Source organism: Ornithorhynchus anatinus, chromosome 17, assembly GCF_004115215.2.
Source record: "Ornithorhynchus anatinus isolate Pmale09 chromosome 17, mOrnAna1.pri.v4, whole genome shotgun sequence".
Classification (NCBI taxonomy): domain Eukaryota; kingdom Metazoa; phylum Chordata; class Mammalia; order Monotremata; family Ornithorhynchidae; genus Ornithorhynchus; species Ornithorhynchus anatinus.
Window position 1 is genome coordinate 5,953,034 of NC_041744.1, and position 15,562 is coordinate 5,968,595.

The 15,562-nt window shown below is 45.1% G+C and overlaps 1 protein-coding gene across 1 annotated transcript in view; it reads left to right on the forward strand.

Annotated features, from left to right (window-relative positions):
• Positions 1 to 460: 460 nt before the first annotated feature.
• The window catches only part of YWHAE (tyrosine 3-monooxygenase/tryptophan 5-monooxygenase activation protein epsilon), a 29,430-nt gene continuing 14,328 nt past the window's right edge, over positions 461 to 15,562 (forward strand). Inside the window, exons 1-2 of the mRNA XM_029082041.2 lie at positions 461 to 627; positions 15,111 to 15,310. Coding sequence (XP_028937874.1) covers positions 564 to 627; positions 15,111 to 15,310 — 264 coding nt within the window. The 5' untranslated portion in view covers positions 461 to 563. The remainder of the gene's footprint in view (positions 628 to 15,110; positions 15,311 to 15,562) is intronic.

Sequence of the window (15,562 nt, forward strand, 5' to 3'; positions counted from 1 at the left end):
GACAACCCGATGACCCTGGATCTCCCCCAGCGCTGAGAATGATGCTTGGCACATAGTAAGCGCTTAACAAATACCAACATTATTATTATTTGGGCAAGTCACTTAACGTCTCTGTCCCTCAGTGCCCTCATCTGTAACATGGGGATGAAGACTGTGAGCCTCACGTGGGACAACCTGATGACCCTGGATCTCCCCCAGCGCTGAGAATGATGCTTGGCACATAGTAGGCGCTTAACAAATATCAACATGTTGATTATAGTTTTGTTTTGGGGCGGGATCCCTCGTCGCTTGCCCGCCATGTGGGCCGCTGCTCCCTGTGCCCCCCCCGAGGCCGCGTGGGGGGAGGGGCGCCCGGTCTCTTCCAGCCGCTTCGGGGGCCCCGCCCCTTCCCCCCCCCCCTCCCGCGCGCCAGTTGCCAGGGAGCCGTTGCCATAGAGCTGAGCGGTTGTCCGCGTGCGCAGGCGGAAGTCCCCGGATCGAGGCGCCGCCATCTTTGCCGCCCGGACGCCGAGCGAGAGGCTGAGACGGTCGGAGACCCCCATCCGCTTCCATCCGCCGCCGAAATGGACGATCGGGAGGATCTGGTGTATCAGGCGAAGCTGGCCGAGCAGGCCGAGCGATACGACGGTGAGCGGGGGGCCGACGGGGGGGATCCGGACCCTGTGCCGTCGCCGCCCACGGAGGCCGGGATCGGGAGACAAAATGGCGGCGGCGGGTCGAGCCCCGGCCCGCCGAGGCCGAAGCGGAGGACCGGCCCCGCCCGGCCCGAGGGGCGTAGGGCTGCCGACCCGCCGGACGCCCTCCCGCGGACCGTCGCTCCCGGGGCCGCCGGCGGGCGGGGGGCGGGGGCCCTGGCGGTGGGAGAGCTGGTTGTAAAATGGCGGCCGGGGGAGGGCGAGTCCCCGGGCGGGGGCGGGGGAGGAGGCGGCTGGGCCCGACGCCTCCGGCGCAGGCCGCCCCCCGGAGAGGCGGCTGAGGGAAAGGCGAGGCGTGGATGTGTGTGTGGGGATGAGGGGGGGACCCTCCACATGGCGGGGAGGGGGCGGGGAACGGCGGCCGGGGCAGCGCCCCGGGAGCGGGGAAAGATGGCGGGTGGGGGCGGCGCAGAAGCTTCTCCCCCGAGGCTCGTGTGGGGCGGCGGCCGTGGAGCCTCACAAAGGACCTGCCCCGCGGGCAGAAGGGACTTCCCCGGGGACCCCCGAGGCCCGGACCCTTGCCCGGGGGTCTTTTGGGGGAGGAGGCGCAGGAGCCGGTCTGTCCTTGGGCACAGCCCGGGGGAATCCGAAACTCCTGCTGCCCCCGGGCAGCGTGCTCTGCTGCGGAGACGGAAGTCGGAGCCTCGGGAGGGTTGGCTCCTCCTCCCTTCCCCTGCCTCAGTTTACCCGCCAGTAGAATGAGGTCGGTGCCCGGCCCCCACCCCGCCGGGATCCGACGAGCGCCAATTGACACCCATCTCCAAAGGCCCTTTTATCGCCGGCTGAAGGAGAGCATTTTGGGCGACCCTCCCCGGGGATAAGAATGACGAGAGAAGCAGCATGGCTCAGGGCCCGGTCTTGGGAGTCGGAGGTCATGGGTTCGAATCCCGGCTCTGCCACTTGTCAGCTCGGTGACTGTGAGCAAGTCACTTCACTTCTGTGAGCCTCAGTGACCTCATCTGTAAAGTGGGGATTAACTGGGAGCCTCACGTGGGTCAACCTGATTACCCCGTGTCTACCTCAGCGCTTAGAACAGTGCTGTGCACATAGTGAGCGCTTAACAAATATCAACGTTATTATTATTAGTTACACGCACAGCTCTCTTCTAAGCGCTGGGAGAGGTACGAGGTGGTCAGATTGTCCCATGTGGGGCGCACAGTCTTAATCCCCATTTTGCAGAGGAGGTCACCAAGGCACAGAGAAGTGCCTGTTTTCTCTGTTGCCGAATTGTACGTTCCAAGCGCTTAGTACATATAGTAAGCGCTCAATAAATACTATCGAATGAAGTGACTTGCCCCAAATCACACAGCTGACAAGTGGCAGAGCCAGAATGAGAACCCTCGACCTCTGACTCCCAAACCCGTCGTCTTTACACCACACCACGTCTGAAATTTTCAAAACGGAATTTTCCTGGACAGGTTATTATTATTATTTATTAATAAACGTATTTATTGAGCGATTACTGTGTGCAAAGCACGGTACTGAGCGCTTGGGAGAGGACATGTAACAAGCAAACACATTCCCTGCCCACAACGAGCTCACAGTCTAGAGACGAACTCACATGCCCCTCAGGCACTCATTACCTACAAGTAGAAATTGTCGGATTATTTCAACCGATGATTTCCCTTTTCTTTTTTTTTTTAATTTCCTACCACGGCCGTCTTAAGTATATCTAACAAAACTGCCTGTTCGTTTTTCGATCCATAAGGACTTTCCCTCTCCTCCCTCCCACCTTAGTATTTTGTTCCCCTTAATCTATTGTCAGTTCTCTACTCCTCTGCCCCGGTGTGGCTAAATGCCTTGTTGGCCCCCTCCACCCAGGCTTCACTAACCCAATATCCTGTCTTTTGAGTTCCTTCTCTTCAGTCACCATCTCATCTCCATCCCCAGTAGGTTTAGGCTAAAGTTAAAAAGAACCACAGCCCTCATGGTACCCTGAATCTCCTTAAAAAGAAGAAAAAAAAACCCCTAGTTTCTACCTTTTTTTTTTCCTCTCTGAACCAGACCCAATTCTGTTCCTACTGGAAATTTCTGCCCTTAGTTTCAAGTCTTAGACTGCAGGATCTGAACAAGGACTTAATACTTTCAGAAATTCCCATTTGAAACATTTGCATATATGTATATACATATATGTTAATCGTATTTTTTAATAATAGTAATGATGGCATTTGTTCAGTGCTTACTATGCATCAGGGACTGTTCTAAGCGCTGGAGTAGATCAGGTTAAATCAGGTCGAACCCAGTCTCAGTTTACAGTCTAAAAGGAGAGCAAGTATTGAACCCCCCATTTTGTGGTTGAAGACACTGAGGCATAGAGAAGTAAAGTGGCTCGTCCAAGGTCACACAGCAGGGAAGTGGCAGAGCTGTGATTGGAACCCAGGTCCTTTAGCTCTCAGGCCTGGGTTTTATCCACTAGGCCATGCCAGCAAGGGCCTTTTCTGGACCTCTTGCTGCAGAGACCCTATTTCATAAAAGCTCTGTTTCATCAAGGTCAAATCATTAATTTCTTGGTCAAGGATTCAAAGCACATGTGAAGATTGAAGGTTTTTTTTTCCCTCCTTTTGACCCAGATGGGTCCCTTTCATCAGTTATGCTAAGATTCCCAAGAGGAAATCTAAAATTATATATAGTTTGTGCTCTAAATGGCGTGAGTAAAACTGGTGACCAAAAGTGTAAAAAAATGCATTTTCTTAAACTTTAATTTTAACAGTGTTAGATAAATTAGGAATTCGGATAAGTGTCACTTAATAGCCAAGTATTTCTTTTTACTGGTGGGAAAGAGGCATTTGTGATGGAAATCTGTGCGGTGCCTCTGTTAAAGCCTCATTGTTTCAAATGTGTAACTGAACATAATGGAAGAATAAAGAAGCAGAATGCTAGTAATGGTAGAGCAAACCTGAAAACGATGGACATGGTATTGCTGCGGGGCGAAGAGGAGTATAAGAATTAGAGAATAGACCACGGGCCTGGGGGTCAAAAGGACCTGGATTCTAATCCTGACAATACTACGGACCTGTGGTGTGACCTTGAGCATGTCACTTCTCTGGCCCTCAGTTACCTCATTTGTAAAATGGGGATTAATACTGAGCATCTCATGTGGCACATGAACTGTGTCCAACCTGATTAGCTTGTATCTACCCCAGTGCTTAGTATAGTGCCTAGCACAAATTCCATGGGGAAAAAAAAATCTCTACCAGAGACTAGATTTAACCATGGCTATTGGTGGAGTATTGCTCCTCAGTAGGATCACTTAGGGGAACTAGGCATAGAGATACATTTTATTTACAGGGGCGGTTGGCATTATTAGTTTCACCTCTCCCAAATAAATGGCATGCTTGTCAACTAGCTGCCCAGGAAAAACTCCCTGGATAATATCGGGGGTAGGAGCAGTCCAATAATGGAAATCTGCTCTTTTGGAGATTAAAACTAGGAAAATGTTAGTACCACTTCTCTAACTGACCACTTCTCTTCTATTGCCCTCTCGTCCCCGCTACTCCCTTGCCCTTTTTATTTCATTGACAGTACTGAATTCCAACGCTTTGCCAGTTTATTGTCCCTTCACCTCTGTCCTGGGGAATTGGAATCTCCACATGGGAAACGGTTTAAGGATCGGTGGGCAGGCTCAGTAACTAGGGCAGGTTTGGGCTGCAGAGCAGAGAAGCTCCCAAGGGTAGGGCGGAGGCAGGGAGTGGGCTGTCTGCCTGCTCCCCTTGAAGGTTGTACTTCCGACCACAGTTCAAATGTGTTGATATTTAAGAGTCCTAGTGGGCTGTATAAATCTGAGCCTGTATGCCTGAAGAGAACGCCTTTGGGATGGGAAATGTTTAGGTGGTTTTGGTATGAAACTAGAGAGCAATTTAAAGCTCATCTTCAATACCTGATTAAGTAACTAACGGAGTCCAGGAAAGGGCTCACCCTCTCCCTTTCCCCATCCTGTCTTCTAAGGGGAGGATAAACAGAACTTCTCCCTCCACTCTCACCTCTTCATCCCTGTTTTCCCTGGGCACTGAAGATTCCTGGTACCCAGAGATGCCATTAGTGTAGGCTAATTCAGAAAGCAGTTCAGAAGGGAAATGCACCAGGAACCTCCCTCCCCACCCCCACCCCCCCACCATCTCATGTGGGTTATAAAACGGAATTTGAGCTTGTGGGTTGGCCATTATTGCCCTTTTTTTTTCCTTCTGCCTTTTTGAGGTAGATGCTTCTCTTAAGACAAGGGTGGTGTGGTATGTGCCTTTCGCACAGATAACCTTACCGCTAGAGACACTTGTGTTCTGAGTTGGTTACCTGAGCCATCATGTCTGACATCAGAGCTCCACCCTTTCACTTCTTTCTGCCCATAGGAAAGCTTGGGTTAACTAGCAAAAGATTCAATTTGAGGAAAGTAGATTGCCGTGACAAAGATTAGTTCTACTAATGTGTAAAGAATGGCTTAGTTAAAGATAGCTTCTTTGAATTGATCTGAAAACTTTTTAATGTTGCTGTTCCGTTGGGAGATTATCTGGATTGTATGAATTCATTACCTGCTGCTAAAATGCATGTAGAATTTGGGCATTTCTTCCTTGAAAAAAGCAAATCTAGGTTTCTCCGATCATTTTACTAACATTTTTATTTCAGAATTTTTTTAGGAGTGGGGATTAAATTAAAACCAAAATGCTCGAAAATCCGATGTCATCTTTCAGTCTGCTCTGCTTTTCCTGCAGTATAGCATTTGTGACAGGTCGTAGTGATAATTGTATTTATTGAGTGCCTGCTGGGGGCAAAGTACTGTACTAAGTCCTCAGAAAGGAATACTTGGGTGACACATTCCCTGGGCCCCAAGGGCTCACCATCTAAGAAAAACATGTGTTCACTAAAAAATTAGATTGGCACGCGATTTCAGAGCAGCAACCTTGTAGTTGCTGTACCTTTCAGAGCCAGAAAGGTGACAGTCTGCATTGATCTGATATTTGGTAAAATACCTGAACTTCTGTAGAGGCCAGCAGATAATCATCACATCTCATATATTAAAACACTGCTGCACAAATTCCTGGTCTTGATTTAAAAAAAAAGCATAAGGGGGCAATTTAAAACTTCACAAATCCTTTAACATTGTTTTTATAACTTATTCAAGGGGATGTGATTAGATCTTGTGTTCATCACTATTATGTCCATATTAACAAGGTGACAAGTTAATGAATGGCTGCTGAGAGTTGAAAAGTCTGCAGCTAGTTGGCAATTCAAGAATTTAGAATCTCTCTATAAAACTAATCTGGAAGTGTGCTTCTGATGATGGTGATCTCAGCAAAGGAGATTTTGAGATACTAGGAAAATGACACACTCTTCCTTCTTTTCTCCCCTCCCATGACTCTCCCAGTAATAGTTACATGTCCACCCTTTCAAATCCTTCGTTTTCATCAACGTAAAACATAGCTGTCAAATCAGGTAAGCTTTTTACGTTGTGTCAAAGGTGTGAAGACCAAAAAATAGCATACATAACAAGATCAGCCCATGGTGGTGAACTTTTTCTCTAACCAATTTGAGAAATAAATAATAAAGCTGGATTGGGAGGTTTTTCTGTTGCAAGATTTTTTGAAGGGCAAGATGACAACTAAATTCAGTGGAATGTTAGGAGGGGTTAAAATTTGGTTACTGTACATGGGAAAAGGTAGGAATTCGGAACAAATTTAGTAGAAGCAATTAATCAATCTTCAGTAGATTAGTGTGCATTCAACAGAAATTTCTCCAGGCTGTCTTCCCCCAGTGAAACCACCTTTTTCACAGTGGATAAAATACCTTTGCCACACAGTCTTCTAGCACCTTTTAAATTCCTTTATGAATTTCCTTGAAGTAATCATTATTTTAGGTAATTTAGCTATCTCATTTGTCTGTATGAATGAATATGGATGAATAGGAATGTATGAATAGGAAAATGGTTTGTCAAACCCGTTTGGTTTCTCAGTTCCCAGGATAGCTTTTTGATTTTAATTCTTTAAATCTTGTTGAAACTTTATGCTGTTCAGTCACGTAGGAGCTGTATCACTGGGATGTTTTCTTTCCATCATCTCCCTTTTATGTTAGGAAATGTCCCGTTACCTGTAGCAGTTGTAAGAACGCCCTCAACAGTATGAGGAAGAAAGTCAAATGTCAGGAAAAAATTAGGTCAGTGGGTTATTTCAGCTTTAAAGGGAGGGATAGAGAGTATGGAAAATAGGGGTGAGAGGGAAGTGACATTTGGTGTCAGAGCGGCAACTAACAGGGATTATAGGAGGAGGGTGTCTGGAAAAGATTAAGAATGATGCATGGTTCAAGATTAGGTAAAGAAAGTGGATGACAGTACTGATGCTGCATGTGTGAAAAGGTCCCCCCTACCTATAGTTTGAAATTTAATTTTGAAATTTAAGAGAAGCAGCGTGGCATAGTGGAAAGAGCACGGGCTTAAGAGTCAGAGGATGTGGGTTTTAATCCCAGCTCTGCCGCTTGTCTGCTGTGTGACCTTGGGCAGGCCTATTAACTTCTCTGGGCCTCAGTTACCTCATCTGTAAAATTGGGATTAAGTCTGAGGGCCCTGATGTGGGACAACCTGATTACCTTGTATCTACCCCAGCACTTAGAACAGTGCTTGGCACTTAGTAAGCACTTAACAAATACCATTATTATTATTATTGAAGTTTACTTTTGTGGGGGGGTGCAGTGTGTGTGTTGGGCGGGGGGGCCGCACAACAGTACATTTCTATACAGGAAATAGTCCTGCCAAGCCAAAATGATCCATCTTCTATTCTTTGCCTTTAACCTTCCCAAAATTTCAAGTGGATAAAGCATGATTGAAGAAAACAAAGTGTCACACTTAAGCGATGGCCTGTGACCAAGTAAATCAAGCCTGTAGTATTGAGGAACTCTATTATATTGGATTTTGACCTTTCTAATCAAGAAAAGCCTATGGACTTTCAGATTTGATCCCTAAGGTGGGTTGAGTGTATTTGAAAATGCTTCCCCATTAGAGTGGCAGTACATTAAAGTTGAAGGACGGTTCACCAAAGACACTTGGGACCTTTTTGTGAGTTCAGTTTATTTTTATTTTTTTAAGATTCTATGTGAAAATCACAACACTAGATCAGAAAACTACATTTCGGAGCATCTAGGATTTCCATCTTTGAAAATTTGTGGATTTTAAATTGATTTGGATCAAACTTATTATTGATGCTGATATATCCAATTATCAGTTGCTATTTCTAAATTTACCTGACAGAATATTTGGTGACTGATTGGAATCCCCTTGAGGGCCACCGTGACTTGATCTTACTGTATATATAATCTTCACATATTGAATACAATGGTGTGTATGCTGAAAGCACTTGAATGGTTAAAATCGTTATTTTTCCAGGAGGAGTTAACTAATGATTTTGACCTTGGAAACCTTTGTAATCAAAGGTGCTATGTAAGGGAAAACATCGAAAGAGGATGACAGGATTGATGAGTCTGGAAAAACCAATTTTTAAAATACTGTGTCATGCTTTTGGCATTTGCCTATATGGGCAGGACTTTTTTGAAATATAGTTCTTTAATTACTTTCTGCTGATGAATCTGTAATGGGTTACTTGGAGAGTTTTGATAATAGATTTTCTGTAAACAACTGGGTAATTTTATATTTAGCCTTTTTTCCAAGTTAGAAATTAAGTAGGTATTTCATCATAACATTAAAGTGGCTATTTACAGAAGTGTGAAGGTTTATTTTGTTGCCAGAGACTTTAATAGAAAAAGACACTGTCAGTTCTTCTATATCGCAGGGTTGCATTCTGAAAGAACCCTGCATTCAAAAAAGCTCAAAAAAGCTCAGGATGTAACACTCCCTAGCCCCACAGCGCTTAAGTACATATTCTTTTTCTTTACTATTTCCCTTCTCATTTATTTTAATGTCTTGTCACCCCCTGTAGACTGTAAGCTCCATGAGGGCAGGGATTGTGTCAACCAACTGGTATGGTACTTCCCCAGCCGCTTAGTGCAGTCAGTCCTCTGCATATAATAAATGTTCAATAAATACTATTCACCGATACCCTGAGTCCAACGTCTCCTAATTCTGCCACTAAATTCTCTGTGAAAGACGTAATGAAAATGTCCTGTGAAGGACTGACTATAGATTCCCCCCCTGCTTTGTGCTTTCTTTGTCCAAAGGAATAGCCTGGCTCTTCTAAGCACTAAACAGGGGCAGGATTAGGGGAAAAATTTCCAAATTTAATTTTTCATGAAATCTTTTAGCCTTTTCAAGGGTCCTCCTTTTTTTTTCCTTCGTGCCCCATCTGCACACTAATACCTCATTGATGGTTCTTACTGCTTCTGTAATCTAGTGGGGAGTGGTCAACCACAACCCCACAGTCTTTATGTGGCCTCCCAGATAGCTGGTGGTGGCCTTCGAGCTTGCTCACCCCTCGTCCAGTGTGGTTGTCCAATACTCCCACAGCATAGTAGAAACCTAAGTTTTCTTCAGGGAGCCTCACTGACAACCAGGTAGAGAGCAGGATTGATGAACCAGGTGGAGTAGTTGGAGCCTAGTGTGGCTAAGTAGAAATTGGGGGTCAGTTCCTGCCTCTACTCCTGGCACTTCTCAGAGAAGAATTTTAGAGGGCTTGGGTAAGGAGAAAGGAAACATCCCCTGTATTTTCTTCTCTCCTTCCCACTCCTGAGAGCTGAACGAAACTGTTGGCCTTCGGGGGTTTGTACCCGATGAAGAGTTCTGATAAAAATTTTTAGGCCAATCCAAACAATATGCAGATATTTGAGAGACCAGTGACCACGCAGTAGTAGTTGGTAGTGTGCTTCTAGTGGGCAAAGCAGTAGATCCGGAGCTGGTAAAGGGTATCACCTCTTCGATGCCCTTCAAGGGGTTCATAGTATAAGAGTACCAAGGGGTGTGGGCACCGGGGACAGACGCAAAAGGAAAGATGAAACAGTAAAAGCCCACACACAACAGGAGATGGAAAGATATATCTACATAATTGGCAAGAGCAGGAGTTACTGTGGCTGAAGGAGCAGCATCGTCTGGCTCCTCACAGTTCAGGGTCCATCCATCAAAACCCCAGCCAGCGTAACCTCCACAGCAAAAGCTCTCTCAAGGTTTTAAATTGGGTGAAGACCTGCTGCTGCATCAGTCTTTCCTGCCCCGCTGATGCAAGGCATGTTGGCATTGAGACCCCATGGTGATGCCAAGGTTGGGCGGGATAGCATGAGTTACCAGAGAAGCAACTCGGCCATCTGGCAGGTTGGCGCCAAGGGCATGTGCTACTGCTTCTCTCCTTCCCATTCTGCTAATGCAGGGCAGGGTGGAAATGCTGACCATCTAAAGGACCACTGTCCCCTTTGAATGACTAGTAGGCAGCGTCATTAGGGCTGGCCCCTGTGCTCATTAGGCCGAAGCACGTGTGCAGGACTACAGGTCCCAAGATGCACTGTGCCCTCCTCTCCCTGAAAGAATCATGCATCCTCCCATTTGGCTGGTTTAGTCAATGAATTGAAATACCTTCAATTAGAAGACAGACTCTTCCCGTGGATAGACGGTTAATATGGAGGGATTGGGGAAGTTCCTTTGAGCTTGGTCTGGCTCTAATTAGACCTGCAGGCCCCCCCCCGGGCATTTGCAGTGGATCCAAGTAGTAGTACAAATGCCTGGATTAAGCATTGGGGAAAAAGTACCCAAATGAAAATTAGAAAAGGTCCTCAATCTCAGAATAATGGGATGGAAAGGGTGGAGTTAGTGGCAGACATTTAAGGAAAGATGAAACAACATAGAGACAAAAGATCAGAATAAATACTAGAAGGGCTACAGGAGCTCCAGCCCTACACACTGCCCAAACTTTACCCCTCATCTCCAAGAAGTTAGCCTTGGTCCTCTTACAGTGTGGTTCCCAAATTTTCAAAAGATTGCATTAGTCTGAGCTCTTACTTTACTGGGAAGAAGTGTAATGTCACCAGATGACCAACATAAAAGCCTTGTGGGGTTAATTAGTGTCACAAAACTAAATTAATGACACTAAACTGAGAGATTTAAAATTGTTGAAACAAAAGTAGAGTGGATAGTTAACTCTTCCCAATCCATAATTAGTTCAAGGTAGATGTAGTTAGGAGCACAGAAAAGAAGACCCATCTATTCCTGTTGAATATGAGGCAAAAGGTGGAGCCAAATGTTTATGGGGTTATGCCTTTAGAGTTAGCTATATTGGCAGTGCATCTTATCTTTTTAGTTCTACAGTTGATTGGCCTCTTCAGTTTCATTTTAAGCATATTGCAAGGTTGTTTCTTAGTGAGCTTCATAGGAGTTGTCAGCATTTTCCTGTCTGCTGTCTTGTGTTTTTAAGTCTAAAAAAAAATGATTTAAATACGTCCATGCACTGATCTCTTCTGACAAATTATAGAACTTTTTAGGGCAGATGCTAGACTATATAAGCTCTCCGTGGGCTGCGATTGGGTCTACCAGTGCTGTTGCGTTGTACTTTCCCAAGCGCATAGTTCAGTGCTCTGCTCACAGAGAGCATTCAAAAGATACTATCGATTGAATGGCAGTTACCAAATAATGCCGAAACATAAATCTGACACAAAATATCCAAGAAAAAAATGGGTTAAAGAAGGGATAGAACTAGATAGATATACAGGAATACTCAACCCTCAACGAGTTCTCCAGGAATTCTTTCTGGTAGCAGTCATTACTTTGGTCTCGTTTGTCAGTCACAATGAAATGCTGGATATTTTAGTTATGAAAGGTTTATCTTAAAATGTCATTGATTATTTTAAGTTTTTTATAACTGGTACTCCTGAAACTGACCTCAGACCAATAGCATTCTATTTTTAGAAAGTGCTCAGTCGCTTATCATTATTTTCTTATTTCTATTTTACTGTTTCCTGTTCATACATGGCTTTACTAAATCTTATTGGTGCTTACTTAATGTTAAAATACGGTCTTTTATTTTCACTCACACTATTCCTCTACCTTGCTTTAGTTGAATCTTGCAATATTGCTTCTCCTTTTTTTTCCTGCTTTGACCTCAACAGTTTCCTTTCACCTGCTTTAAATGTCTCTCTTGAAATCTCCCACTCTTGTGCTATGGCATATTTGATCGAAATATGAGAGCTGGAAGACATCTTGATCTCATTTGGTCTTACCCTTTTCTTCCATCAGAACAAACTCCTGGGCACAAGTCATTCCTGTAATGGTTGTGATTTTTCTTTTTTTAATCATTCTGGTATAGACTGACTCTTTAAGTTTAGGAGAGGGACAGGTTGTGGGACCAGTTGTTTTTGGAGCAGCTGGGGGGGTCACCTGCTCTGGTCCGTGGGAGCTCCCCCAAGTCACTTGCACTGTAGAAGATCTGATTCTTTCTAGGTCTGTTAGGGACTTAAGAGCCACGCCCTGCTGGGGTGGCAGGGAGGAGTTATCTTCCTTTCTTCATTCACTCCACTTTGAATGATCTCTTGGTTTCACTTTCTCTCTTCCCCACTGCCTCTGCATTTTTACATACCACCCAGTATGGCTGAGTCATTTTTCAGTGATCCACATATCCAAATGCCTACAATCCCCTCATTAGTTCCTTTCATAAAGCATTTCTTTGTGTTGATTTTGGCTAAGAATCCATTTTTGAGGGCAACTATAGATGATCCATATAGATGACAATTGTCTCATTGCCCCAATCGTAGTCCCCATTCTTCTGTCTTGCCTGTTTGAATCAGATTGTCCAAGTTCCTTGGGGCAGGAACTTCGTTTTGTGCATTGTGGAGTCCAGCTTTAGCCTTATTAGGCATTTATTGAATTAAGGCTCGTGAGTCTTAATAGTGGCAGGAAGGTGTTTTGGCCTTCAGTTTCCCATCTCCTTTGGAGATAAAAGATGTAAGGCATTGTTAATGTAGTTGAATATCTTTTGAAGAAATTTGGACCTCACAAATACTTGACCTAGAGCGAAGGAAGTTTGTTAGTCTTATTTAGGTGGAATTGGTAGATCTACTTGGTTGGGATTTTGGGAATAGGAGGGAAGATTCTCAGTGAACTTCTAGGTGGCATAATATTGTAATTCAGTTAACATCTTTAGTCAGCGTTCCTCAAATTGAACCTTTCCCTGTGTTCTCTTCATGCCTGCCTTGAGTTTCTGATCTGTGTTCTCCAGAGAGAGATGAACTGGCTTTGTGTTTTAGTTGGTTTTGCCGCTCAGGATGCCATGGGAGTGTCTGGGTGGGTGGAGGGCTGTCTCTGGATGTTGAAGTTTGAGAACCACTTGGTATTTGACCTTGCAGTATCCCTGGTGGGGTTATTTGCTTTATGCCTGCTAACGAGTAGCATAAAGAAAATTACTAGGTACCTGTCCGATCTTGTGTTCTGTCTCCAGCAAGTGACAATAGAGTGCTTGTGGAGAAACGGTGAAACGGTTGCCCTCCTTGGCATCCATCCTAATGCTCGTGGCATTTACGGTAGACTGCTGCTAACTTCAGGGGCTGACAAATGAACTATATTGCTCTAATACCGCTGAAATCGCCAGAATCAGAAGTGTCTTTTTTCCTCTCTTGAAAATAACGTTATTTGGAAGGTGTAGAGGCTGTTTTGCACCATCATATTCCCAGAAGGATCACTACAACTTCCAGCCCTCCCGTAGCATTATGTACTTTCCCGGAAACGGAACTGCTCCTTGCAGGGTGATGGCGTGTCGTCCCCCCGTCTTTGTCCTCAAATTATTTTTTTCCTTTGCAGCCATCTTCACTTGGTTTTCAGACTCCCATTCTTTCTGAATGCCTTTCTTTGCTTGCCACCTAGTGGTCAAAAACGGCAACTGCGCAGGGCCTGCTCAGGAGCAAAGACCAAAGCTGATGGGGGTAAGAGACGGTCGAACTCGCCCTTCAATGCCAAAAGCAGCCTGGCAGTGGAAAGGTGGGCCAGCTCCGGGTCAAAAGTAGGCATTCGCTGCTCCTCCCTCCCCCCCACAGCATCCTCAGACCCTGCACCCCGTGGCCAGTGGGCCAGATGCGATGCTACCTGTATCGCAAGAGAAAGAGCTGTGAATACACAAAAGTTCCTGTGGACTCCTTGGTATGAAGAGAATGCGGTCCTGCCAGTCCCCTCAAGTATTTTGGTCCCATCAGAGGGATGAAGCAATTAGGCCTTAAATATTCTGTTGCTGTGAATGCCATCTGTGACCAACCCTTGCCTCCCCTTCGTGCTTGAAGGCTGAAGCCTGGAGACTGTCTCTTGAGAGGAGGGGGCTTTGTGTCTTCCCTTTTCTTGGCACTCTCCCAAGCAGTTAGTACAGTACTTCGCACTCAGCAGGAATTCAGTAAATGCCATCGATTTCACCATCTAGGCAGCCATTTTGTGGGGCTCTTGATCTTGGTATTTCTTAAGAAAATGACCTCTTTAGGTTACTGGGATGACTAGGTGGATTCAGAGCACGTTTTCTCAGAACCCGTTTTCCTCACCAGCCTGTGTGTTGGGGATTGGGCTGGGAGGAAAGCTAGGAAAAGTGGCTATCCCCATGGCACTGCCAGCTCTGGTGTAAGGGTAAAGGAGGAGCACAGTAGATGGAGTAGACACAGAAAGTGATTTTTCTCCTGCTACCCAGTTAATTAGAAAATGTCTTTCATCTCCAGGAGGAGGAAGGGCCTTTGGTCTTTTGAGGGTCAGTTGCTGTCATGGAAACCTTTTTCACTAATATTTGGTAGGCAATCAAGGGATATTCCTCAGGGATTTGAGTTGAAGACAACCTTGTTTAGGCTATCAGACATAAATTGGGCCATTCAGTGGTTCCAAGAAATTAGCTTGAGTGGAGGAAAAGAATGAGGACCCTAGATGGTGTGTCTGTTGGAATAGTCTTTCTAAACATTTTTGAGTTGTGTTCACTTAATTCCTTTGCATTGTCTTTTTGGGGCTGAAAGCAGTCATCTTTAGTTTATATTGAGGGTTTATATGCTGAGAGCATACAAAATAAAATAGATTTTACATGTCCTTCAAGAGTTTAATGGAGAGGCAGGCAGATTCAAAGTATTCATATAATGGGAACAAAGGGAAGATGGATACTAGTAACCAAAGTAAGCCAAACATGATGTCCCTAAATTGTAAGGACGGGTAATGGGGTCATCTGAACAGGGATTTAGTTGGGAATACCTCCCAAAAAAGTACAAAAGCTAGAGGAATTCGAATCTGGTAGACCACAGGATTGCTTCCAACTACTTGGACTAAATGATTGCAGGGTGGTTGTCCCCAGCCTTTTATTTTGTGAGTTGTGCCCCGAATTGTTTTATTTAGGACTCAGTTTAGAATGTGTGAGGTTGTCACTGAGTGGAAGGTGTTTGGATTGGTCTAGATCGGCATTACGATTTCTCTTTGCCCTGTTGTCTGGTTCAAGCAAGCAATGACTGTTGCCAACATACCTTGCTTATATCTGACACTGTTTTCCCCCTTCCCTGTAGAAATGGTGGAGTCAATGAAGAAAGTAGCAGGAATGGACGTGGAGTTGACAGTTGAAGAAAGAAACTTACTGTCAGTGGCGTATAAAAATGTGATTGGAGCCAGAAGAGCTTCTTGGAGAATAATCAGCAGCATTGAACAGAAAGAAGAAAACAAGGGAGGTGAAGACAAACTAAAAATGATCCGAGAATACCGACAAATGGTAGGTGTGCTGCGTATTCGATTTATCTTCCAAGAGGGTGAGACTGATGAAGTTGGTCAGTATCTTTCATTTTAATAGCCTGGCTGTACAGAGGCATTACTAGGTTCTTGGGAGCATACAGTAGAAGTAAAAAGAAGAGGTCCTGCCCACAAGGGGTTTACAGATTTAGTTGGGGAGGCAAGTGGACACGCAAATCCTATAGTGGTGAAAGAAAGTGAATGGGTGCAGGTCAGAGGTAGAAATAAGTAACCC